Source organism: Dioscorea cayenensis, chromosome 19 (assembly GCF_009730915.1).
Source record: "Dioscorea cayenensis subsp. rotundata cultivar TDr96_F1 chromosome 19, TDr96_F1_v2_PseudoChromosome.rev07_lg8_w22 25.fasta, whole genome shotgun sequence".
NCBI classification, from domain to species: Eukaryota; Viridiplantae; Streptophyta; class Magnoliopsida; order Dioscoreales; family Dioscoreaceae; genus Dioscorea; species Dioscorea cayenensis.
In genome coordinates this window covers 26,054,133-26,080,718 of record NC_052489.1, presented here as the reverse complement: position 1 = coordinate 26,080,718, position 26,586 = coordinate 26,054,133, and the positions used below count along the sequence as shown (strand labels likewise).

Here is a 26,586-nt window from a genome sequence, read left to right as displayed (position 1 = left end):
TAACTGTCGGAAAGTTAAATCCCTGGAGTGTACGGTGAATAGGGTAAACTGTGTCTAAAAAGATAATTAATAATAAAAAGCATTAATGGAATCAAACTCTACCCCTACCCGGAAGATACACAGACGAATCCACATAACAACGGAACACCGTAACTGAGAAGACACCCGTAGTCGCCACCGCTCTTTTACGGAAGGGTGGTCAGTAGTGTACGGGAGGGCAGCATCGTAATTTGTGGCTGATTGTGGGGGCATTCTGACACCCTCCACGTGTCGAACGCCTATATATATATATATATAAATGCTCTTTCTTCGTTCCTCGCGGCTCACTCGCTTTGGTGGTTGAAATTCGCCTCAAGGCCGAGCCTAGAAACATCCAGTGATCCACTTGGTAAAGGGAAAGATAGAGATAGATCAAGACAAGAGATTGATAGCTTTTTAGTCTTTTTTAGTTTTTTTGGAGATTTTTAGGTGTTTATTGCGATCAAGTGGTGGATTTTCAGTAGATAATGATCATTTTGATGCTTTGATTCGGAAGAACGGCAACAGAGCTTTGGATTGGAAGGTATTCGAGTTTTTTCGCTTTTATTTTCTTTAGTGATGGAGTCATGTACACGTTTGGATTTTTGTTTATTTAATTTTAATTTTAAATTTTTTTTTTGGGCTTTTCCTTTTGTTGATGAGGATGTTATGATCAGTGTTGGAGATTCGTGTGTGTGTTAATAAATATTTGATAAATGTTGCATAGTCATATTTGATTTGATATTTTATTGGAATTTATGAGGAGTTTTATGTGCCTTTTTTTAGTTTTGTGGGATACCATGAGGTAGTGTTTTTTTTGTTAATTTTAAATTTTTTTTTAATATTTTGGGATGATAGTGTCACATCGCGCTATATATGTAGTTTTTTGTCTCCCAATTTTCTATTCTAGGATATTGAATCTGAGTGCAGTAAAACAATTTGATTCCATGAAGTTATAATCTTATGAAAAGTGATCTAAAATTTTTCGATTTCAATTAGGGTAATAAAATTTTCTTACAAAGTTAACTTTTTTTCTGCAGTGGTTAATTTTTTGTTGCTAGAGCATTTGCTCTTCTCTGAAAGCTCATATCTTGGGAGATTTGGATTTGGTCATCTTTTTCTCCATTGGTGTTGTTCAGATTTCTGAAACCTTATAATTTCCTGGTGCCAAAAGTTGAGCTGCTGTGCTACTTGTACAGAGATTCTACTATGTGGATTTGAGAGTGTAGAGGAGTAGAAAAGGATGGAGAGGTCTCTAATTTCTGTTGTTATGGATAGTGTTGATGGCAAAGGGCAATCCCTTGTTTCGACCATTTTGTTTGCAGTATTACCGATCGCTAAGGTTTTCACAATATGCTTTATGGGCTGTCTTATGGCCTCCAAGTATGTGAATATTCTCTCTGCAAATGGCAGGAAGCTTCTTAATGGGGTGAGTGAACAGAAATATTTTGAACACTTCTTGTTAAACATTAGTGTCCAGTGTATCTCTTGTAGATTGTATCAGGTTATGTTTTCTGCTATATTAACAAGTTTTTTATAATGCATTCTGCAGCTGGTTTTTTCCCTTCTTCTTCCCTGCCTAATTTTTGCCCAACTTGGACAGGCAATCACTCTCCAAAAGCTCATGGATTGGTAAAGAACTTTTGAGTGTTTCATTTTAGTTTTTCATTCGCTCGGAAGTTAATATATGAACTATGTTGATAACTTTCTATGGCCATTCTATTTTATTGATATAGTTCAATTAAGAAAAAGATGCCCATAAGAGATGAATCATGAAGCCTTCCCTCATCTGTACACCAAAACTAATATTTAAAGCCTTGTGTTTTGCACACAAGTTGGGGGCCTGAAATTATTAATTATAACCATTGTCAACAAGTTGACTGTGCATAATATATTTTCTTTTTTTTTTTACTTTTTGGGAATTTTTGTTGCCAACAAAAATTTTCAAGGGAGTTTGGAATTATCATGTAAATTTTTTTGAGAACATAGCTTAATCAGACTTCAGCTTAGGGCCTGCTAGCCTCGTAACTTTTTGTATTCGTCGGTGTGTGCTTTCGAACTTGTACTAAATAGGGACAAAACAAATGACTGATAGCAGGATTTTTACAAATAAACAAACATTTACAGCAGCATGTAAGAACCCAACTGCTTTTCTAGTTCTGCCAAATCTGCACCCTATTCTGTGTTACTTATGTTTAGTTTTCTAAAAGCCGGAAATCCTTCACTTTGCGTATGATGTATTTTTGCCTATTTGATATCTCTGAGTTAATTGTGGTTCTGTACACGATCCCTTTCCCGCTTAATATGATAGTTATTTTCCTGTTCATCCTCTGACAGGAAGTCTCAGTAACTAACAAGCATGTACTAGTGGCGTTTTATTTGCAGGTGGTTTATTCCAGCGAACGTCATTTTGGCTACAATCTCTGGCTCATTAATAGGTCTTATTGTTGCATCTATTGTACGGCCTCCTTATCCATACTTCAAGTTCACCGTTATACAGATAGGAATAGGTGAGATACTTTACTGAAATTATTCATTTATCTTCTGGCAACAATGGTCTTTGGCTTTGCTTATTCATGCTTTTTTCTATGATTGCACTCTTGGCTATTTGTGGTTAATGTTTTCTCTTGATGTACTAATTGTGTTATTTTGATATTCAGTTCATTTTGCAAGTGCCTCAAATCATAAGTATGGATTAGATGAGATATTTATATTTTTCCGGCAAGTTTTATTTCCATATGTGAAAATGTTACTCTTTGCAATGAATAAGTAAGAATAAGTCAAAAACTGAGATCTCTGGATGGATCAGTCGGCATAGATTGATGACATTGTTATATATATATATCTTGGTTCCTAATCGTGGCTTCTTATATTGGACAAGAGTTTCTTTCACCTCCTTGACTTGATCTGATTGTTATCTATTGCTACTATTTAGCTCTGAAGTTCTGTTTTTGTCACATTATATCCAATGCCCTGTGGATGAGCTTTTTCATTATAACATGTGTACATTATTTGATTTCAGGAAACATTGGAAACGTTCCTCTTGTTTTAATTGGTGCTATATGTAGAGACAACTCTAACCCATTTGGTGATTCAGACAAATGCAGCCAAGATGGAAATGCTTATATTGCATTTGGTCAGTGGGTATGTGCTGACCTTCTTACTTTGTATGTACCTTAGAATTTTGCTATGCACAAGACATTTCTATTATTATTGTAATCATTGTGCATAAACCTAATTTCTACTATTATAATTGTCTCACAGCCGACTCATTTGATGTTTCTTTTAGAATAGACTAATATTTTGCTTTGTTGATGGAGACTTAGTTTTGGCAAAGTGTCATCTCATAGTAGCTCCCTGTGAAGTGGCATTTCACATATCAACTAGAAGAAACTAACAAATTGATACTTATAACAGCTTCAAATATCTTCATGCAATCATTGTAAAGATGCAGTAAATAGAGCTTTGAGAGCTCATTTAACTCTGAAATTTCAATTGAAATCCAATCTAATATATTTTTAAATATCAGGTATTATCCAATCTAATTATTTTCATCTTTTTCAGAACTACATTTAAAGTTCATTCTTTGCCTATATGGGCATTAAAGTTGTTCCTAAATGAGTCTGCATCAAATCTAACAATTCCTAATATCTAATTCCATTTTCCAGTCTCTTATTTTATTTTATTCCTTTTTTTTTTAAGAAAAGGTAGCATAGTTTGATTCTAACATCTCTATCTCGGCACTTGTGTTCATGTTTGTTTATTCGTTTTGACTGTTTTTTGGCAAGTATCTCACTAACATTTGATGGTGTAGTTGCTTAAAGTTTCGTAGGAAACGCACTTAGAACTATGAAAAAAATAGAAGAAGAAAGAATTACGTTGCAAAATATTATTCTATTCTTATCACAGATTTTCAAAAGAGAGAAGTTTTAGTTTAACTGGGATGAGTGGATGGGTTAGAACTTCAGATTAGATGCACCCTGGAGACAGATATATTCATCTTCTAAATTGTAATATTGTTAAATGCCTCTTTAATTTCATTGAGCATGTGTTTTGTGTTTCTATTGTTCTGTAATTTGTGTTGGAGATTGTTGACCATAACCTGAGTTTGCATACATGGCAGGTTGGTGCAATAATTGTGTACACATTTGTGTTTCATATGCTTGCTCCCCCACCTGGAGGAACCTTTGAAGGGATTGAAAATGAGAAACTTCCAACTACAGCGTCTACAAATATTGTTGTCCCTGAAAAAATGCCTTTGCTGATTTCAAAAGAACCTGAACCAATAGAGCTTGAGTCTTCAAGAAAGGGAAAGGTTAGAAGAAAATATTCTTCCATTTATATCCAACACTATATTCATGCATTGATGTGCATTGGTATATCATAGATGTGCCTCTTGAGCCATATGGGAGTCATTTTCTATTTTTTTTTTTTTAGTCGTCACTGATGGTCAGGAATTCTCTTTGATTTTCAGGCATTTCATTGTTTGTTCAAACCATGAAGAAAATTATTCTCTCTTTTGGAATTGTTTAACCTACTTGTTTATGAAAAAACATTTTGGCAAAGAAAGGTTGCTTGTATGAAGAGATTGTTTAGAGCATGTGATAATCTTTGGTGGGAATATTATCTAATTCCTGAAGTGATTTAGTTCTTTCTTCTTTCACCAAAAGAAACTTGACTTGATCTTACAGAAATTCTTGAGTCTGGCTGAAGTCTAAAATTTTCATTCAGCCATTGATATTTTAAGCATATACCAAATAGCTGAGTCAACTCCTTAAATTGGTATGGCATGTAATATTGGTTATTTTATGTGAAAATGATAGATATTATTTATATTATTTTGTTAGCATGATTACATACTTGGGGAGTTTTCTAGTTGATTAAGTCTTTATCAATTGAGTTTAATAGGATTTGTTAGGATTTCTGTATTTCTCGAGTGCAACAACATCTTTACCGTTATTATTCATGAATGTGAATAAATATGTGGGCTGAGAAATCAGAATCACATTATTTGTTTCTCATTCAGCATCTTTTAACGATGTTGTCCCAGTACGACTGTGATTATCAGGGCACCATATGTGTTGAGTTTGGTTTCAAATCATACCTACGACTTTGGGGATTCATTAGCCTCTAAGGACTTAGCAATCATGTTATTTTAATCTCTTGGCTATTTATCATGATGTGCCTGGTATTATAGTTATTCCTAAAAGAGAACTTAGGTAAAACATTCTTGATTGTTGTGATTTCTAGTCTTCTTAGGAGCTTCAATACTAAATTGCAAATTCTTGTTTCAGATAATTCGGCGGCTGTGTTATCTTGCTGAAAAATTGAAGCTAAAACAAATGTGTCAGCCCCCTGTTATTGCCTCTGTAAGTATTAGCAATTACATCTCTTAATTGTATACCATTTTTTAAGAACCAGCCTGCAGTTTTAATATTTTGGTGAAAATTTTCAAAGGATCATCTAACTTTCCTGTCGTTAAACATTGCACAATGTTTACTTCAATTAGTACATCAGTTCATGTGCTAAATTTATTGTCTATGGCCTACAGCTTCTAAGGATGACCAAACAATGCCAAACAAGAAAGTGTGCTTTCTATTTTTGCAAAGTTATGATTCTATTTCTATAAAGATCCACTTCTTACTAACAAAATCCAAGTACTGCATAATCTCATGAATTGGTATTTACTGAAGCGTCATATGATCTAAGAACTGCCTAACAAGAAAGTGTGCTTTCTATTTTTGCAAAGTTATGATTCTATTTCTATAATGATCCACTTCTTGCTGATAAAAGCCAAGTACTGTATAATCTCATGAATTGGTATTTAGTGAAGCGTCATATCTTTTATATATGGATCATATGAAAAGGTGATATTTTGGGGCCTGCAAATAATTTACTGATAAGAGTTTCAGTAAAACACTATGTTATTTCATCAGTTGACTTCAGTACACAAATTAGCCAAAGCAAAGACACCATAAGATTAACGGTGTATTTTCTTCTTTTTTTCTTTTGGCATTAATTGAGTGTCTTTGTTGATCATATAAAGGGATTACATACTTATGTTAGTCATGAATTCAGATGGAGTTTTAATATGTTGCAGAACCTTTTACCTGAGTAGCAGAAATTTCAGAGTTACATCATTCTTATTCCTCTTTGTTATTTCCATATTGTGTCAGATTCTTGCAATTATCATCGGTGTTATACCCTTTTTAAAGGGCTTGATCCTTGCTACTGATGCTCCATTCTACTTTTTCACTGACAGTTGCCTCATCCTTGGGTAAGAGTCTGCCAATATCCTTTCAATGTTTATCATATCATGTGGAATATTAAAATTAGATTCAACTTTTCTGTCCACAGCCTTTTTGTTTTTCACTAGAATTTGTCTTAAATATCCAGTTAACTCACATAGATGGCATGAATTACAGGGAGGCCATGATTCCATGTATTTTACTTGCTTTGGGTGGCAACCTGGTTGATGGTAAGGCTCTTCTCTTCATTTGCTGTAATGTTTCATTATATCTTATCCCTTCAGTTTTTTCAAACAAAATATTGTTAACTACTAATTCAACTTTCATGCTTCATGAAATCCTCTTGCCACATATTACCGTAAAACGATGATCGTAACTTAGTTTATGTCATATCCCATGCACGTCTTAACTAGTAACTATTATTTATGGCAGAGATGTAGTTATATTAAGATGCCTTTTGGCACACCATTATTTCAACGAACACATTTTGTGACAGATTAAAATGGATTATATTCAATATGACGATAGTCACAAAAGGGTAGAAACCTGATAACATGGTATACAAAGCAAATGGTACACATTAGTGATAATTTATGTTGTAAGCAAATGGGAGAAGAAAACATGGGCAAGCTATGATATGGATGGCATCCTAATTAATACATCATAGCCTTTACTTACTAATTGGATATCATTTTCATTAGGATATCTGCATAAATATACCACCAGTAACTAGGGTTTTCTTGGCTTTGACCATCCAGTATATTTATCTGGCTGGTTTTCCATTAGATAGATAATGAATTTATCATTATGCAAGAAAGTTAGTTTTTAACTCTTTACTGGGTATCCGATATGAATATTTGAATCATACAGTAGTGAAACTTTTAGAATCAAATTGTTGATTTTGGTTTTTTAATACATACATATATATATAAATTATTTCTTCAGGTCCAGGTGCTGGTAGTTCAAAACTTGGATTACGCACGATGGTTGCTATTGTAGTTGCTCGGTTAGTCTTTGTGCCACCTGCAGGCATTGGCATAGTGACATTGGCTGACAAGCTTGGGTTCATCCCGAAGGGTGATAAGATGTTCAAGTTTGTCCTTTTACTGCAGCACAGCATGCCTACTTCTGTACTTCAAGGTAACTATCCTCATTGTAATGCAGTTGCCTCACTACAACAAAATCATTACATTCATTTACTGTAACTGATTTCTAAAATTTTTACTGTGCATCAATACTTAAAGCCAGATGCTGCTATTTAACTTTAGAACACACTCGATACTCCACTACAGTAGTTTAAGAAAATGTCCAAATTCTAGTTGATGTGAGCACTTCAAGTCTAGTTCTTTGGTAGAATATAATAGGTTATAGGTTGGGATCTGTTAACAGATTTTATACAATTGGACGAGATGGTTGGCAAATTATGGCCGGGAAGGTACAGCCTTAAGAGTGCCTTCGCTACATTTGAATCTTTCTTCCTGTCAAATCAAAGTGCAGTTTTTCTTGTTGCAAAGATTATTATTATTATTATTTATAATATCAGGTAGCTGCTTGACCAAGAATTGGCAATTGTGCCTTAAAAAGCTGCTATTCGACCAATTGTCCATATGCCGCCAGTGTTCAAAGCAAACTCTTAGATGCGTCTCTTTCTTCCTTAACTGTCTGTATAAGCTAGGGTCATTACTTTCACAGAGACAGCCCATGAGAGAAAGATCATGCATCATCAGCTCGGTATCCCAAAACAAGAACCACCAACCATGATTATGGATAGAGACCCACAGTTCACAAGCAACGAACAAAGCCTATGCTTTTCTGAGCCATTCGAGATATTTTCTTGATTATAAAAGCCCATAAAAACAGCGCTTCTTCATCCTTACTTAGCCTGCATATTTATTAGAGATGGCTAATAGGAACTAAGTCTGGTAAAATCTTAATATGTAAAACAGTATAAGTCTGTCTCTTTTCCTGTCAACATTAGGTTCTTATGTTTGGTTTGCATTCACAGCGCGCACACACACACACATATATATATATGTTGGTGTTTTGATCATAATGTTTCAATTTAACAACAATGTACTTGTTTGTCATTAATGCAATCTGAATTTGGCTGCAGGTGCTGTTGCAAATCTAAGAGGATGTGGAAAAGAAGCAGCAGCTGTTCTGTTCTGGGTCCATATCTTTGCTGTCTTCTCAATGGCTGGATGGATTATTCTATTCTTCGGCATGCTCTTTTAAACGCATTCCATTTGCCTTCTTCTGTTTTCACCTTATTTTCCTTTAATTTGTTATACGAAAAAGTGTGAGTATTCCTATCAGTCATTCTATCATGCTGGGAAAAAAACTGTGATGATGATTTATATCATCCCACCTTTTTGTAGGTATGATAATTGACCGTGAAACTCATGAAATTGTATCTTGTATCTTGTATCTTATTGTGTTTGATTTCCTTAGTGTGTGATGTATTTGAATTTTTTCCACCGATCCATTTTTAAGTAAGATCAGTAAAAATGTTTGTTTGTTTGTTTTTTAATAATGAAGTGGACAAGCAACTGCACACATGCTCATGCACACACACTAATGCTCAAGAGGGCAAGAATGTTATTATCAACATGTTTTTTCCCCCTTGTATATATATATATTTATATATGTTTTTTTGTGGTAAAAGAGATGAATGTCATTAAAAAAAATATGAATGTACAGTGGTCCATTAGTTATAGCTTAATAATCTATTTAGAAATATACTATGTGAGGCGGATTAACTAACATAAGGGGCAATGAAGATCTATTATATATGTCTAAGATAATGTGTTAGGGATTAAAATTCAGTAATAGAAATTTTTCATGTCTTGCAATTTTTAAGAGACGGAGAATATGATTCTTTTCGCAAGAGATCTTTACTAGGACTCAGTATATAATAAAAAAAAATAGTATTTTATAGTCCAGGGTTATAGTAAATAATTTGTAAATAGTATTAATGAAGAGTATTATGTAAGCAAAGTTATGAGTTTTTGTTCGATTGTACACTTTGTGGTGAGTTACCACTAAACTTCCAGTAGTTTCTCTGTATACAAATTATAGCTATCATCTTAGTAGCCATATTATTTATTTATTTATTTTTAAATATATAAAAGTTAAAATTAATAAAAATAATTCTATGTAGGAAGAAACATTTTTTAAATTTTGATGTATGGATAAAATATTTATTAAATTTTAAACAGTTAATGCATATTAAAGAATTGCAATGATTATATATGATTGAAATGATTTAGAGATTTTCTGTCTAAATTTAGATTTACCTGAATGAATTTGGCTGGTTATCAGTATCGCTTGAGGCATGTGGTCAATTATAATTTTTGTTCAGCTATTCCATCTTAATACATACATATATATATATATATATATATATATATATATATATATATATATTACGTTTCAAAATAAAATATTAATAATATTTACGTCAACTAAAATCAAACTAAAACCACAACTAGAAATCAGGCTTAAAATTTTTTTGCAGTTTGAGAAGAATAGATCACACTCAAGAGGCATGTGGTCATGGCTCATGCATGAATAGACCACGCCATTTCACCATGTTAAGCAAGATCCTAATAAGCATATAACCCCTAGTTTTTTTTTGTTTTTGTTTTTGTTTTGTTTTTTGAAATAGATGAACCACCTTCAATTAACAAAAAAAACATGAACAACAAAGTCCATCAACCCCAGTGGAATAAATAAAGGAGTACATCAACCACTAGATGCGGTAAGGTATAACAGTCAAACACAGAAAAGCAAAAGAATAAAAGCAAAGAACCGGACGAGAATAAAAAACTTTATTCGAGGTCACTGTCGAGTGCATCAAGTACAAAAAAAAAAACCTTTTTGTTCCATTTAAACATTAAAAAAAAACTAATAATATGTTAAAAATATATATTATTTTTCATAAATAATTACAACTCAAAAATACATAAAAACCATATAAACAAGTATAAACATATAACACACACACACACATATATATATATATATATATATATATATATATATATATATATATATATATAATATTCATGTTAAAGATATATTGAAATAACCATATAAACTATAAAAAAAAATTGAAAATGAGATATATTATTATTATTATTATTATTATTTTAACGAGTCTTCGCTCACAAATGCAGGGTTTGAATAACAAATCTATACACACATAATCCGAGATTCAATACTATCACGTATTTAACATTTAACAGAATTTAAACTTGAAAAATTTAATTAGACCGTAATAAACAGTTTTGAGCTCATAATTAACCAATTCGTAGTGTTCATCCTCATTATTCACCAGCAGGTCCATGGTTCGAGGGCGGTCGCGTTTCTGTTAAGCCAGCGTGCAAGCGCAGCAGTGGCGGCTCTCACACTGCATTCCTTTTTTTTTTTTGAAGAATTTTATTTATATATATATATAAACAAAGATCTCAGAGCTAAATCTTCGCTCCCTTCCCTTCTTGGCGTCTTCAGTCATTCATTGCCCGAATACCCAGCACTCTTGTCCTTGCTTCTTTGCTTCCTTGCTTTCCTTCGTCTCTCGATGAGCGCGGCCCTCTCGAGGCACCTCGGTGATGCTCGCCGGGCTGTGCATCACGGGGTAGAGATGAGAACGCTTTTTCGAAGCTTTGGGTCTCGGGATCCGAGGCTGTTGGAGGCTACCAGATTGGATCCTTGTCTAGGGACTAGTGGGACGGGGTATCTTCGCGAAAGTTCAAGTTTTGGTGCTTTTCGAGCTTGTGGTGATCGTGATCGGCTGGTTTCGGGTGATCGAACTGGTCTGCTGAAGCATCTTTCTGGCTTCCTCTTGAATTCCAATTCTTCTTCTCTGATTGGTAGTCATGTAAGAGATGTGGTAGTGCTTTCGTTTTCACTCTTTTTTGTCTTTTTACTCGAACTTTAGAGTAGCTGTTGATCATGCCCGGTGGATATTGAATTTATGTACCTTGGCCAATGCTGATTGTTTGATGTTGGATAAAGAGTGCTTTGATCCGGTTGGGGCACATTTTGATTTGAAGAGGCTAATTGGAAATGTGCCTTTGTGGCGTCTCGCGGTTGATTTTATTTTATTTATTTTATGAAATGTTAAAGAAGTTCAACTTTGGGAGATTGTTGATTGGGTGAAGTTATTCTGTTCTTTTTGGAAGAGGAAATTTTTCTTGATTTGTTTGGATCATTAGATTTAGAAAAGGATTAGTTGTTGCTGATTTGAATGGGATATCGAGTCATACTGCTTCCCCAAATTATCTAGAATAAAAATGTTATACGGAAGGTTACTGTTTTTGTGGGTATTACTAACGCATGGACCACTTTATTTCCTCAGCAGAGCAATTTGTATAAGGGGCATGCATTTTTTTCAACGTCTCCTAGTAACTTGAACACAGCAAAGCCAGCTGAAGTAACTGTGAAGCATTTACAAAATAACACTGCGAAAAAGGAATCTCAAGATATTCCAGACATAAAGATCCTACGCACTCTTGGGAAGTATTTGTGGTTGAAGGACAATGCTGAGTTTCGCTTGAGGGTGATTTTTGCATTGGGTCTGCTTGTTGGGGCAAAGGTCAGTCCAATGGCACAGTAAAAAAAATTGTTTGTTTTCCTAAATGCTAGTCTTATTTGCATAGTCGTTTCCAAAGTTACATCCTCTGAACACGTTGAACCTTTAAATGCCACAATTTCTATCTTTTTCTCAGTATAGCTTTATGTTATGTTCTTCTGGAAAGCTGAGGTAACTCAATGCCATGAATGGTTGCTATACTACCTTTCATACTCAGGTTTTTCTCTGTAATCTTTTTGGACTGATTTTTTTTTCCTGTTTCTGACAGAAACAATCGTTTTGGACTGTCACATATAACCAGTAGATTTTACCTATGTTGACACCAGTGAGGACTATGAGGTGGCCCCCTGAATGAGGCTTCTTGGATATCATGTGAACATGATTATGCTTTCATGTATGCAGCATGTTTTTATTTATTTATTTAATAAAATCCAGAGTGTCTTTCAGAAAATTGATCATTATCATCAATATTTACCCTATTAAAGGTCATTTAATATCTATAGATAGGAATGGGGGCAATGAAACTAGGCAGCTTTTTGTGAAGTATTGTTTGCTCTTGGAAATGCCAAACTAGTACTCTAATTTCTTGTTTTACAAATATTCATGGTGTTCTTGTGTCATAATTCTCGTTGTTCTGGGTCCATCATTTGAATAATTTTGTTTTGTTTAACAAAGATTTCTTTATCGATTTTTTCAGTGTGTACATGTACATAAGGTGACAATTATCTGCCAAGCACCTTTCAGTCTACCATATAGACTTTTGTTGATTTGTTTCTTGGCGTTTGATATACACTAAAAGAAATCAAATCAATGATTATCTGATTTATAAAATTTGTAACTAAATAACAGGTTATAAATGTTCAAGTGCCATTCTTGTTCAAGCTTGCTGTTGATTGGCTTTCAACTATTGTTGGTTCTGGTAATACAATGGCATCATTCACAGATGCCAATTCCACTCTTCTTGCACTTTTTGTGAGTCCAGCTGCAGTTCTAATTGGTTATGGAGTAGCTCGTGCTGGGGCATCTGCTTGTAATGGTAAGTGTTGAATAATATTTGGTGGCCTTCAAACTTGTTTGAAACTATAGTTTTCAGTTGTTTAGTTTATGGTATTGTATTTTAGTTTTGCAACATCTGCTTTTGGTAATAGCAAACTAACTTCAATGGCAATTTTTGGATTCAGAACTGCGTAATGCGATGTTCTCTAAAGTAGCATTGAGGGCTATCCGTACGGTTTCTAGGAAGGTTTATCCCTTGCTCTTTCAATTTTTAGTTTAAACTTCATTTTTTTAATTTTGAAAAAGGTTCCTTTTTCTCGGTTGAGAATGTTTCTTCGTCTTGTGAGATTGCGGACAAACACTTATCCATTGTTGTGCCCAACCGTTAGATTCTTTATTATAGATATATGCTATTGATTTCTAAGCTGTGATGTGCCTGCTAGTTGTTAGCCATGTTTTGATCATTAATTCTGATTAAATTCCAGGTTTTTTATATCTTCTTACTAGGGTTGATTTGTATAAAGTCTATAGGAATATGAAAACTTCTGCTTAAACTTGTTTCAAGTCAAGACACTGCCAGTCTAATTAATTGGTGATAGAGCCAATAATAATCAACCTTGCCAAATGTATTATTAATTTGTGCAGGCCCATGCTTGCCAACTTGCAAATATTTTTTTTAGCTGTTCTACAAATTGTTGTGAGATTCTAAAGTTTCGTTGTAGAAGATTCTTCTCTATATATTTGTCTATATTTGATATGTTTTTTTTTTCATGTAGACTAGTAACACCAGTTATTAAAGGAGAAATATTTGATTTAGTTGACTAGCGATCATGGATTATACTTCAATTTAAATGAAATATGCGAGACATTTAATTTAGGGACCCATGGAGTATCAACCATATGACATCACAAAGATGGTATTGTTGTACTTCATCACATGCATCTTGTTGCATGACTGTAAACATGTAGGATATGGACTGATGATACTCTAGCAATGTCTGCTTACATATTGCTTGTGCATGTTATAGTTTGTTCTCATAATAATATAGCTTGTTTTTAGTTCTAATAAAGTTCGAGCTTCCATTCCTGATCGTGTCTCTATTTTGTATTTGTAAATTTTCCTAATCAGCCTCAAATATATTTCATCTGTCAAATCTGTTTTGATGAATATATTGTTTACTACTTTGCAAACTAATATTTGCCTTTGCAGGTGTTCTGCCACTTGCATGAACTTGATCTTCGGTATCATTTGAGGTATCATTTAAGGCTTGATATTATCTTTATTATCTTTATATATATATATATATGTATATATATAAAATCAACTTTCTGGTGATGCTTCTCAAAAGAATTTACTGGACTTTCAGTTATACTCTAGCTATGTAATTCTGATTTTTCCTCACTATTTATATGCGGTGTAGTTCATTTGACCTTCAGTCATTTTGTTGAAGAACATACTACATTTATTATATTAAAACATTTGAACTTCTTTACATAAACATTCTGTCTTACACATGTATCGTTTTTCTCGTTATGGTTTCTTTTGGTTTTGTGATATAAAAGGTATGTTATCCGTTATTTATTCATATTTGATCAGTTGCAGTGACGTAGGTATTGTTTATGGAGTACGTTGTTGCTAGTTAGTAAAAAGGACATCATGTGTTACTTGTTGGAGCTATGTAGATATATTTTGTGTTGGTATATTTTGCTTATCTGATATGATCTAAACCCTTTTTCTCTCATCTGTATGTGCTTATATTTTATTTGCTTTTGTTGTCATTCTTCCATTACTTACCATAGTTTATTGTATCTAGCCGTCAAACAGGAGCACTGAATCGCATCATTGACCGCGGTAGCCGTGCGATAAACTTCATCCTTTCATCTATGGTATTCAATGTTGTTCCAACCATCTTAGAGGTAAACCTAAATAATATCTGCAGTCCCTCTTTGCTCTTCCCTATGCTTTGTTATTTGATACCTGTAGGTCCTCTATACCTAGAATTAGACAATATGCCGGAGCTATGAATTATCTTTTCCTCATATTCTAAAGTAAATTGCCATTACAATTTTGCCCATCTTTTTCTCCAGATCACCATGGTATCAGGTATTCTTGCATACAATTTTGGTGCTTTGTTTGCATGGATAACTTCTCTTTCTGTCGTGGCATATATTGCCTTCACTCTTATTGTTACACAGGTATCGATGTCTCACTTCTAGTTTTTCTGTTTATCAACTCAGAATACAATACTATCACCATTTGGAAATTTTCTTCTTGTTTCTGTCATGATTATAGTTGGATTAAAAGTATTATTTTAATTAACTTTTACTGATTTATTCTTGAAAATTAGAATCTCTTGGAATATTATCTCAGTTTTTGCAATCACTTCTTATCTTTGATCAGTGGAGGACTAAGTTCAGGCAAGCTATGAATAAGGCTGATAATGATGCTAGCTCACGTTCAATTGATTCACTTCTGAATTACGAGGTCAGTTTCTAAAGAAACTTTCTTCTTTACTTCTTGTTTGGTTTGATTTAAACTGTACTTGACTCTACATTTTGTTGCTTGTATGCTTATATTCTCCAGACAGTTAAGTATTTCAATAATGAGCCTTTTGAAGCTGAGAAATATGATGCACTTTTGAAAAGTAAGTTATATCTCATATTCTTATTAGCAAGCATCAAAACTTGCTAGACACTACCTTGTCATTATTTTATTGTCAATAAAACTGCCACTTCAAGTTTTTGTCGCACCTAATGAGTAATGTCAAACAGGAAAACATTTCGCTTGATTTCCACGGTATAGAGTGGAATTTCTATTCTAAAATGAACATCCTTGTTCAATGAATTCAAGATCAATTTTTGGTAGAGCTATGATAGTCTTGTTACATTTCTTGGTTTTATGAGCTAATGAATGAAGAAATTTTTTGCCACAGAGTTTGAGGATGCTGCTTTGAAAACACAAACTAGCCTTGCCTACCTGAACTTTGGCCAAAATGCAATATTCAGTGCAGCTTTATCAACAGCAATGGTGTTATGTTCATATGGAATTATGAACAACACCATGACTGTTGGAGATCTGGTAATATTCCTTGTTCGTGTTATGTCATTGCCTAAGTGGGTGTTTTATTATAGGAAACATTTACCTTTATCTTTCTGAACTTTTATGTTAGATCCTTCTATAGAAGTTCAGTTGGCTTGATGTCTTTTCTTAACTCAAATTAATAGTGAAGTATAAAATTAAAAAAAAAACTTTTCTTTCTATACGTTGACATCATAAATTGTATTATTTGATATCCATGGTTATTTCTATGTTTATCATTGACTAGGTATTTACTCTAGTTTAGTTTATGAGGATAATAATGTATTTTGGGGTTATCATGATAACCCTAATCCGTATGTTCTCTTTATCAGCATGGAGGCCTCCATTTTTGTAATAAGTAAACTACTTTTGAGTTTCTAGAATGATCAATGAATTTCCAATTCTCTTCTTCATTGATTTGTTTGGTTTGTTTTGCATCTAGCAACATTAATTTCATTCTTGTCTAGAAAATGTTCTTTTATTTAACATTACTGTCATAAACAAAAATATAAGATTTAAGTGCAAGCTTGAGCGCTGTTCTCTATTTGCCTGTTATCATTGTATGCTAGTGTACCATTAAACCATCATGAAAATCTTGCTAACTAGCTGATATCATGTATAGATTCTTTACTCTATTTCTTATGATCTAAATATAGTGTTATTATTTAGGATTCAGTAATTGACTTAGCATCTTTATTTACACAAAAGTTGGCATCCAGTTTCTAAGTTTTTGATGAAATTGTTCAGGTTATGGTCAATGGACTGCTTTTCCAGCTGTCTCTACCTCTCAATTTTCTTGGAACAGTTTACCGTGAGGCAAGACAGAGCCTTATTGATATGAAGGCCATGTTTCAATTGCTGGAGGTAACTGTTTTCTGTAGTGACTTCTTTTTAGAAAACTGATGTTTTCAGTGAGTTTGCTTAACTTCTTTTGTCTTTTTTAAAAAAATTTAGATTTGAATATATAAGACTTGGTTTCTCATCCTGTTAGCTTTGACTTTGATTTGAATTGGGCCACATAATATGTGTTTGGTTTGTAGCTAAACATTGTTGTATCTTCTTCCTAGTATTTGTTTTAATTTTGCTTCAACTCTTTCAAGTCTTAACTGACTTTAAATTGCTGTGCCGCCTTGTTTCAATTTCAATAGGCCAATGACCATGTCAGGACCATGTCAGTTCAGCATGTCTTCCTAGCCAGCTAATACCCTTGGATATTTGTCAGTAGGCACTCGTGTGTAAGGTTGCATGACACTAGGGTTAAAAACCATTTGTTTAAGGAGCTGGGTAGGCTTTTGTCATAAATATTTGCTCAATACATATGAGACTTTCTTAGCCATGAGCTGCCCTTCACCGCCTAGCCCATTTTACTGAATTATGCTTCTACTCTGCTGGAATATTATTTATTTGAAATATCTATGGTGAAGTATTGTGAAAGTATTTTAGAAAGGCTTGTTTCTTATAAATTAATACTGCAGGTCCTTGATGCTTAACTTGTACAGTCCAGTCAACAAAGTCAATTACAAAGACAAAAAACGAACTATCAAGCTGTGGTTAAGGAACAAACTGAAGATATGATAAGGAATAAACTAATTAAACATATCTATAAAGTTAAACTAATAAGATATGGGTAACAATCAAATTTACTAAAACTAAGTTAAGGATTGAGAACAGATTAACAAGTTTTAAAGTTGTACTTTAACTCCTAATGTTAGTATAGAGCCTGTGAGAGCTTTTCTAACGGAACTTTCTTACTTATAATTAGGATATTGGGTATGATTTTCTTGCTTGTGGAGATGGGATCGCCATATTTAAAAATTCTAAGTTTTATGTTTAGTTGCAAGGGCACGATCCAATTTATTTTCAGTATGATCAAATTATTCTATTTTGTTTTGAGTAACACAACATTAACATTAGCCTATGTTACTGCACATTTTCATATTTTATCAACAAATTGATGCGCCTATCAAACATGATATAAGAAAACAGAATCCTTCTAAGCTATTCATATGTTTGATATTGTACTTATTCTCATTATACTAACTTGAATAGATAGCTTAGTCAAATTTGCTAGATTCTTTATGTTAACTATGAATCTATGATCAGAACCGCTAAAGATGGTTTTCATTGAGAAAAGGCAAGCTTGTTCCTGAAATCCACACACCTGATCTTCTCAAATTAATTTCTTCACCTTATTTTTCATTGTTATTAATTTTGACTCCCTGTCTTTTAGATTTACCAAATCACATGGCAATATTCCCTCTGTACTTGTGCTCCCTTATGCTGCTCATTTTTTTTTAAATATTTTTTTTATTTGGGACCCTGTCCAGCAACATATGGCTGTGGCCTATGGAGATGGATGGTTCAAATAAAGTATTGGCAATTTCTATTATAAATACAATGAGTAGAGCATTTCCTTGTAATATGTTTATACGAAGAAACTTTGTTAATGTCCTAGCTACATTAGTAACAGATTTTCCTGAGTCTTGACAGATTCATTAAGGTTGTACCTCAAAAGGCTATCACATTTGGTCACCTTAAATACAATTGGTGGGGCATCTTTATTAAATCTGCTTACAAGAAGAAAGCTTGTTAAAACTTGATAGTGTTTCATACCGGAAAATGTGCTCAAACCTTGAGAATATGAGAAAAGAGACATCAGGAAAAATTATTGTCAAGCACAAAAGGTTGCTTCCAATATTGAATTTATTGACTGCGAGCTCTTCATCGAATTTGTTACTGGAACTTTGACAGAATATATATGTGTCATTTATGCTTTTGTGTTCAAGTGACGTTTAAAATTTGTGATCTGATTATTGAGTTAATTCTTGTTGAAGTTTTAGCTGTGTGTGGGTGGCTTTATGGCCAACCTCTGATTTGTGATAGAATACTTTTCTATGGTTTATATGTTAGATTCTTCATCACTAATCTGTTAAACGTCATTGAAAAATGATCGCAATCTATAATATATTTCATAACAGCTAGGTCAGTTTCTTGGTGATTAATGGCTAGTAATTTTACTTTTTTATTCGCATCATGGCTTTTGCAGGAGAGGCCTGAAATCAGAGATGAACAAAATGCACAACCTCTAAAATTCAAGGGAGGTCGCATTGAATTTGATAATGTGATTTTTGGGTAAACAAAATCCCTTTAATCCTTTTTGATTTCCAGTACACTTGAGTTTATCCTTTTTCATGCTAAAAGCACCTCAACCATTTTGTTTTTAATGTGTAGGTTAAATTTTTACTATAGCCTTTAACTGTTTTTGTTTGAGATAATCAGTCCATACAAATTTGGAAGCAAAGGTTGGGTTTAGTTTTTTATATTTAGAGTGAGGGCTCTCTAAATTGAATCGGGGATGCAAAAGATTTGGTCTTTTGTTCAGATTGTTGAAAACTGGATAAACCTTGAAAGTGTGATGATCCAGTCACTTTTTTGCTTTTGAGTATTGGTAACTATAGCAATGGAGATCAACCATTTTCCAAAGAAAAGAAAGGAAAATAACTTGTATAACGTCCTTGTTATGAAAATGTTTAGATATTGATGGTCAGCCTTGCAGATCATCTTATTTGTTGAAAATTGGTTGGTTTCAACCGTTTTTCTCTTCTCTCAAAAACTAAAACACTGATATGATGGTTGTAGGATAAATGGTAATAAACCAGGTTGCACTGAGTTATTTTGGAGTAGACGACCAAATGGAATAAACTGTTGAATTGTGGTAAATTTGGCCTCCAGGATATAACTCTTCTTATCAAACATGAATCATGATCAGTTAGACAAGGATAATCACTGCTTCAATCTTCTTACCTAATATATGTACTAATATAACCTTTACACCATCCCTTTCCATAATTTTGAATTGAAATTGTTTATTATTATTTCTATTAACCAAAAATTCGAAATATCTAGTCAAACTTAGGAATATATTATAACAAGAATTTTCCCTCCAAACTAGATTCAAAATCCAAACCCTTACTCCAAACCAAAGCAAACAATACTTGTGTGGGCTGATGAATAGAGATGGGGGAACTGGCTGGGGCATAATTTGCTTTGATGCTTATTTGATGCTTATAATCATTAGGTGTAAATTAATCTAAATACTAACTTAACTAACGTGGGGCTATTAGTTACTATAATAATGGGTATGAAATTTTTGGTTTCCATTGATGTTACTTATATCAAGATGAACTTTCCTGTATAACTTGAAAATTGATTTACATTTTTTGAGCTTCACAGGATCAGTTATTCAGGGCATGGTCACTGATTTCCAGCAAAACATCATCACCTAGTTCCCAATTTTATATTTTGTTTGTTCTTGAAGGCATTTTCTTTTTGGTCCCCTTCAGATACCTGCCCGAACGGAGGATTCTTGATGGAGCTTCTTTTGTTGTACCTGCAGGACACAGTGTCGCGATTGTTGGTACCAGTGGCAGTGGTGAGGACTATTATTATGATGTCTATGATGATTTGGTAGGAGAAACGCTAATTAAATTATAATCTCTAGCTTTTAACAGTGTTAGTCATCAATTCTTAATAATACTTGAGAATTTAGTTGTATACTGCTCAGGCTTTCTGTAACCATAAAGCTACCATTATGTTTCCTTTTCCGTTATTGCCATTGGTCATTGTGGTATGACAATATCTTAAATTTCATCTGCAGGTAAGTCAACTATCCTCAGACTGCTCTACAGATTTTTTGACTCCGACTCTGGAGTTGTAAGAACCTATGAGTTTCTATTTTTTTTTTAATTTAAATGTCTATATGATTTTGATATGCAATAATCCCATATATCATTATTGCATTGAAAATTTTCTCAAGCGATCAATTGTTTGGCAATTTCTTGTGCCATTATGGTATACCAGTTTGTGACTTTTTTGTTTTAGTGGTAATATAATGTTTGTCAATCCAGGAAAGTTTCCACAAGAATTAGATGATTTGAGGTTGGCACATGATAGTTTCCATGAGAAATACATTTTTGCAAAGGCTCTTCTTGACTACTTTGATAGCCATTTCTTGTGATGCTCAGCCATAGATTATCTACATGCCTTGCTTTTCTTTTTAATTACTGGCATTTTATGAATAATTTATCTATGTTACATTTCAAGGAAAAATGGCTACTTTGAAGGGCTAATAAGATCAGTTTGTAATCTTCCTGATGCTTTCTTTTGAACTCATTGGCATTAAGAACCAATTGTTAGTGTAAACATAAAATAGTTTTGATGTACATGTGTGTGTGCAGTAAAATAACAGATGAGACAAGATCATTAAGATTTATGCCAAAGCTCCAAGTTCCCATTCCTGGAAGCAGAAGTCTCTACATGGAATTTTGGATTTTTTTTTTCCAGTTTAATGTGATCTATTTCTAACAACTTGTCCTTGACTTTTTTTCCCTCAACCAAGGTTGATTTCAGTAATATCATAAACATTAAGTGCTTATAGTGTAATGCCATTTTATTCTTGAAAACTTTATCTTTAAGCTCATGAATCAAATGATATTGATGCTGGATGAATGCAACTATAATGAAGTATGCAACTGTTGTGATTTTTAATTGTGTTCTTATATGATCAACAATCGGACACCAGATTCTTATCCTTTGTCATATTTGCAATCATTTGTTATTCAAACTTTCTTATGTAGTTTGGGTAAGAGTATCTCTAGCTATTTTGTCTAATATGTGGTAAAATATCTTTTTCTTCAGATAAAAATTGATGGTCAAGACATCCGGAAGGTGACCCTTGAAAGTCTTCGTAAGTGTATTGGTGTTGTTCCCCAAGATACTGTATGTTTTCTTCTTCCATTTCTCATCAATTTCCCAAATGATAATTTAATTTGTCACGGGAAATTCTTAGGATCAAATAACTTAATAAGGAATACTTTTATGTAATTGCAAAATATAATAAAATAAATAAAGTCTAAGATAAACTCCATTGAGGAAAACCCTACTAGTATTCTATTACTTCACAAACTCCTCAACTAATAATTGACCTGATAAAAATGGGATAGATCCTAGAGATAATATCTCAATTACAAACAAGGTCTCAATAAGAGGAAACAAACTAAAATAAGCATGCTACCAATAATAATTTAAAATTTTTTAAAATAGAAATTCCATAAAGTTTATTATTATATAAAATGATGAAATCTTAGTGGATCTTAGCAACAAGATTGTATGAGAAGGTCAAGCTCAACATGGAGTTCTTCTATTAGCGTGAACCCTTATTCCTTTTATGCACTCCATATAGTGTTAGGTGCACGTTGCTGCATTGGTTTTAAATAGCTTTGACAAATATTAGCTCTCTCCATGGCAGCTTGAGAATATTCTTTATGGATTTTCTAATATGATGATAAAGTAACTTTATCAAGTCATATGGCTTAATGCTCCTTATCATCATATAAACAGTTTCTTTATTTTATGCATCTTGAATTTTGATTATGAACATAATACTATCTGAAACTGGCTGCATAACCATGGCTTAAATCATTTTTATCAATCTTTGTGTAGAATAATCGTTGATAAGTAAAAAGATGTGAATTTACTACATGGATAACACATCTTTAAACTAATTACAATGTTTGAAGATTTCATCTTGATCATCAAACTTACTGTCATGTTTAAGTTTTTGATAGACAACTATGTTTCTCTTGTCATGTATTGTTCATTACTAGGAATTGTTCACCTGCAAGTTTTTTGTGGCAAGTATAGTGAATTGACTGTCAACAACTTTTCAGATACCTTAATTATTAAACCCTATAATGTTGGTCGACAGTTTCTGGTTTAAATCTCCTATTATATGGGTTTTTTTGACACCCATATGTTTTGACTTCAATTATTTTTTTTTTCCCCTTTGGGATTTCAGAGTTTGTGAAATCTGTGTGATGCAGTCTTATAGGCACCATATTTTTCTATGAAAACACATCATCACAAATTTGTGGTTTGTGAATAAGAAGTTGAAAAGAAAAGGAGAAAATTCGGCATTAGCTCTTGGAAATTTTTATTTTTAAATATAGAAATCATATAAACTAGTTATGTAAATATTCTTTTGCAATGGCTTGTGTTTTTTTGTATGATTCTCGAGTTATTATTTACTTTTTCAATAAATCATGCGATTGTGGGAGGATAAGCAAGTGACTTTGTTCTTAATTAATTTATGTGCAGGTACTTTTTAATGACACAATCTTCCACAATATACAATATGGTCGGCTATCAGCAACTGAGGATGAGGTCTGTGAATGATCTTATTTGGAAAGCACCTTTATCTTTTTGTGTTTCACAATCACCCTGTTATTCTAAAACAAAATTTAAAATTTAGGTCTATGATGCTGCCCAACGTGCAGCTATACATGATACAATCATGACCTTTCCAGAAAAGTATTCAACAGTTGTTGGAGAGCGGGGCCTAAAGGTGAGAAATCCATGTTTATTAAGAACATCACATTTCATTAATGTTATTCTGCAATTTTCTTTACGTAGGATTCCTCTATCTGCATGACATCATGCATGAAATGATTATTAGTGTTTGAGGTTTCTCGACCACAAAGCAAATTAGGTATCTTGGTTTGCAATGTTTAAACCATTTCAATTGTTTAGAAAGAAAATTCGTGGTCATGATCTAATTCCTATCACCCCCCATCATATTGGCTTGCAAGCCCTTCAAGTCGTCTACTTCAGGCTAAAATGCCTTTTAGTTGCTTTTGTCAGGCTAGGATCATATATTAATCCAACTCTAACAACCTTACATTAGGTCGCTGGAAATGTACTGTGCCTTGATTTACTTGCATTAATTAGAATCAAAAAGGCTTTTTTGCAAAATTTATGTAGTGATAATTGTTTCAGCATCAAGATATTGACTTTTTCTAGCAACTGTAAGTAATTGTGAAATCTATAACATGCTTGAATTTATTTGACTTTATTCATCTGATGAAAAACTCACTAAGAATTTCACAGTTAAGCGGTGGAGAAAAGCAGCGGGTGTCACTTGCTCGTGCATTTTTAAAGGAGCCTTCTATTCTGTGAGAGATTTTCTCTACCCCATCTTGTATATGTGGCATTTCTATTGTTTTTCATTCTTCTAAAACTTAAATTGCTCTATTGTGCCTAATTAGAAATAAAAAAAATATAGCATGGACTTGACTGCCTTTTCTAGGCTCCTTTGTGGTTTTAGTTGGTAAAATAATCATGGAAAATATTCTTCAGATCATTAAAAAATCAGGAATTTGTTAGTTTGTTTTTATCTTCAGTATGTACTGCTTTCAAGCTTGAGGTTGCTTTATTTTTCTGCTATGTTTTATATATAAGTAGGGTTTGGTTCATATTCTCTATCCTAGTCTCCTAGACGACCTTTTAAAGGGAAATCACTTTTGTTTTTTACTTTTGGTTTTTAACACTGTTGGAAGGTGATAAATTTATTGAGATGTATACTGCTTGATGTGTGCAATAGCATAGAAAAACAACCCCTCTATATGAGATTTATAGAGTTTAAGTTTCCCCTATCTCCAAAATCCAATACGTACCACTACAAACTTTATCTACATACCTTCACAATATACAACTGTAATTGCTGGTCAATTTTATCTGGATCTCCATGATTGTGTTCTCTTCTCTTCCAAATAGACCAACCTTTATATAAGTGACTTATTATATTTCTTATATTAAGAATTTCTCTGTAATTTTTTTCATTTGCTTTTCACCTCTCTTCTGCAACCTATAAAATCTGGTTGAGGTCAAATAAAATTCTATATTAGGATTTTAACTGGTCTTCCCTTATGTGCCTATGTGGCTTGGTCATGGATTTGTATGTCCTCAGTCTTCTCTTTTTTGAAATGTCCATGAAAATTTAATTATTTAGTCCTTGCCAATGCCTGGAGAAGAACAGTTAGAATGTGTGATTTTGATGGTACTTTGATGCACACTTACAATAATTTAAATCAACAAAATATTGGCTGTAAACATTGTCAAATAAGTTATTAAATAAAAAATAAATTTCTCATATGGTTTTGATTTCAGGTTGTGTGATGAAGCCACCAGCGCACTTGATAGTACAACAGAAGCTGAAATACTTGGTGCCTTGAAGTCCCTATCGAACAACAAGACTTCAATCTTCATTGCTCACCGCCTCACAACGGCAATGCAGTGTGATGAGGTAAGTAATATCATTCATAGAACCCTAAGAATGCATAGTCCAAATTTGTAGTTCATCAAGATAAATTCTTGCAAACCCCCAACCCAACAAAAATACTAATCTTTCAGGTAGTAATTTCTTATATACGGAATTTTCCTCTTGGATTCTGGAATCTCAGATTGTGGTTTTAGAGAATGGAAAGGTTGTAGAACAAGGTCCGCATGAAGTTCTCTTATCAAAAGCAGGGAGATATGCGCAGCTCTGGGGACAACATAACAATGACGACATGGCAATCAAATTAGAAGCTTGAGGTTATTTTTCTGTTTTTCGATTTTTTTTTCCTACTAGGAGGTGCTTCACAGTTTCTGAGATTACTGGTAAAAATATGCTAAGAGGAAAATAAAACTGTCGGATAGGTGGGCCCCTTTTCCTTGAAGTATGATGTCAACAATTTTATGATTGGATTTTTTTTTTTTCCCAAACATCAGTGCATGAGAAAAGTTAGATGAACACAAAAATTGGGCTACCTTCCAGATCATGGATTTCACAGTGACATGAAGGAAAAGATAAGTTGTGCCAATGCCAAACCATCTTCCATATTTGGATTTGGAAATGACTGAAGTTGTTTGATGGTGAAACTTTGCTCTCTTTGATGATGACCTGCAACTCTTTCATTCATAAGCTATTCTGTGCTTGAAAGTGCCAGTAGCATTCATATTTTGGTCCCTAGTTTTAGTTTTTGTGCAGCTTGAGAAGAACAATGCTGGAACTTTCTGGAAAGCTGGGAGAAGTTGGAAGTTCTAACTCAGCATGCTATTTTGATACCAAACTCCTGAGCAAAAATAAGGGCTCTCTTTGTGTATCCCATGGTTGAAAAAAAATAATAATTACTATATTATATTACAAAATCATATATGAGGTTTAAGGTTATGACAGTTTGATCGGTGTTCTCAAATTAAATTTTCAGTGTGATATCTGTTGTTTATCGTTCAGAAAATATTAGTTTTAAATTTTTTATATAGTTGGTGGTTGTGCTTTTCACACTTTATACTATGGGCTTTGGTGAAGATGAGATAATTGTTATTAGGCAATTAAAAAAAGTTTTTAAAAAGATAAAATTAAGGAAGAAAAAAAATTAGATTGTAATTTTTGCATAAATAATAATAACAAAAATCCAATATAAGTTATATAACCCTTATGTATAGTGATCAATTATCATTGAAAAAGTGATATTTACATCTTTAAAAAAAAATTTATAAAAAGAACTGTTTTGTACATTAAAACTCAATCATAAAAATAATCACCTGTAACGAGTTTCATAACAGGAGATTTATTTTTAGAAAATCAGTCAATTCAACATAACTGTTGTATTTTACTATTTTTGTATTTGTTTTACTTTTTTTTTTAATGCTTGTGATTTTGTAAAAAAATAAAAATAAAAATAAAAAAATAATCAGATGTGGGCTCATTTAAAAACAAACAAAAAAATAAAAAGTGAAAAAAATTTCAGATATTTAATAATAAATATGAG

At 33.0% G+C, this 26,586-nt stretch overlaps 2 protein-coding genes across 5 annotated transcripts; both read left to right on the top strand.

Moving 5' to 3' along the window:
• The first annotated feature begins 310 nt into the window (after positions 1–310).
• Positions 311–8,737, top strand: LOC120249581 (protein PIN-LIKES 6-like). The gene is made up of 11 exons (XM_039258136.1): positions 311–562; positions 1,059–1,447; positions 1,571–1,650; positions 2,404–2,528; positions 3,041–3,162; positions 4,142–4,333; positions 5,313–5,387; positions 6,195–6,295; positions 6,444–6,496; positions 7,212–7,406; positions 8,380–8,737. The coding sequence occupies exons 2-11, from the start codon at positions 1,262–1,264 to the stop codon at positions 8,499–8,501; spliced, it is 1,251 nt and encodes a 416-aa protein (XP_039114070.1). The 5' UTR covers positions 311–562; positions 1,059–1,261; the 3' UTR covers positions 8,502–8,737.
• A 1,852-nt stretch (positions 8,738–10,589) lies between these two features.
• LOC120249481 (ABC transporter B family member 25, mitochondrial) lies at positions 10,590–25,993 on the top strand. Of its 4 annotated transcripts, XM_039258002.1 has the most exons (21): positions 10,590–11,160; positions 11,629–11,865; positions 12,712–12,898; positions 13,044–13,105; positions 14,069–14,112; positions 14,673–14,775; positions 14,947–15,054; positions 15,260–15,343; positions 15,443–15,503; positions 15,792–15,937; positions 16,685–16,801; positions 18,984–19,069; positions 20,281–20,369; positions 20,595–20,650; positions 21,635–21,715; positions 23,093–23,158; positions 23,247–23,339; positions 23,882–23,946; positions 24,941–25,076; positions 25,234–25,366; positions 25,544–25,993. In XM_039258002.1, the coding sequence occupies exons 1-20, from the start codon at positions 10,849–10,851 to the stop codon at positions 25,363–25,365; spliced, it is 2,265 nt and encodes a 754-aa protein (XP_039113936.1). In that variant the 5' UTR covers positions 10,590–10,848; the 3' UTR covers position 25,366; positions 25,544–25,993. The 4 variants fall into 4 exon arrangements, with proteins under 4 accessions (XP_039113936.1, XP_039113940.1, XP_039113939.1 ...); XM_039258006.1 differs by having other exon boundaries at positions 10,591–11,148; positions 11,632–11,865; positions 25,234–25,993; XM_039258005.1 differs by having other exon boundaries at positions 10,591–11,148; positions 25,234–25,993.
• Positions 25,994–26,586: the final 593 nt, after the last annotated feature.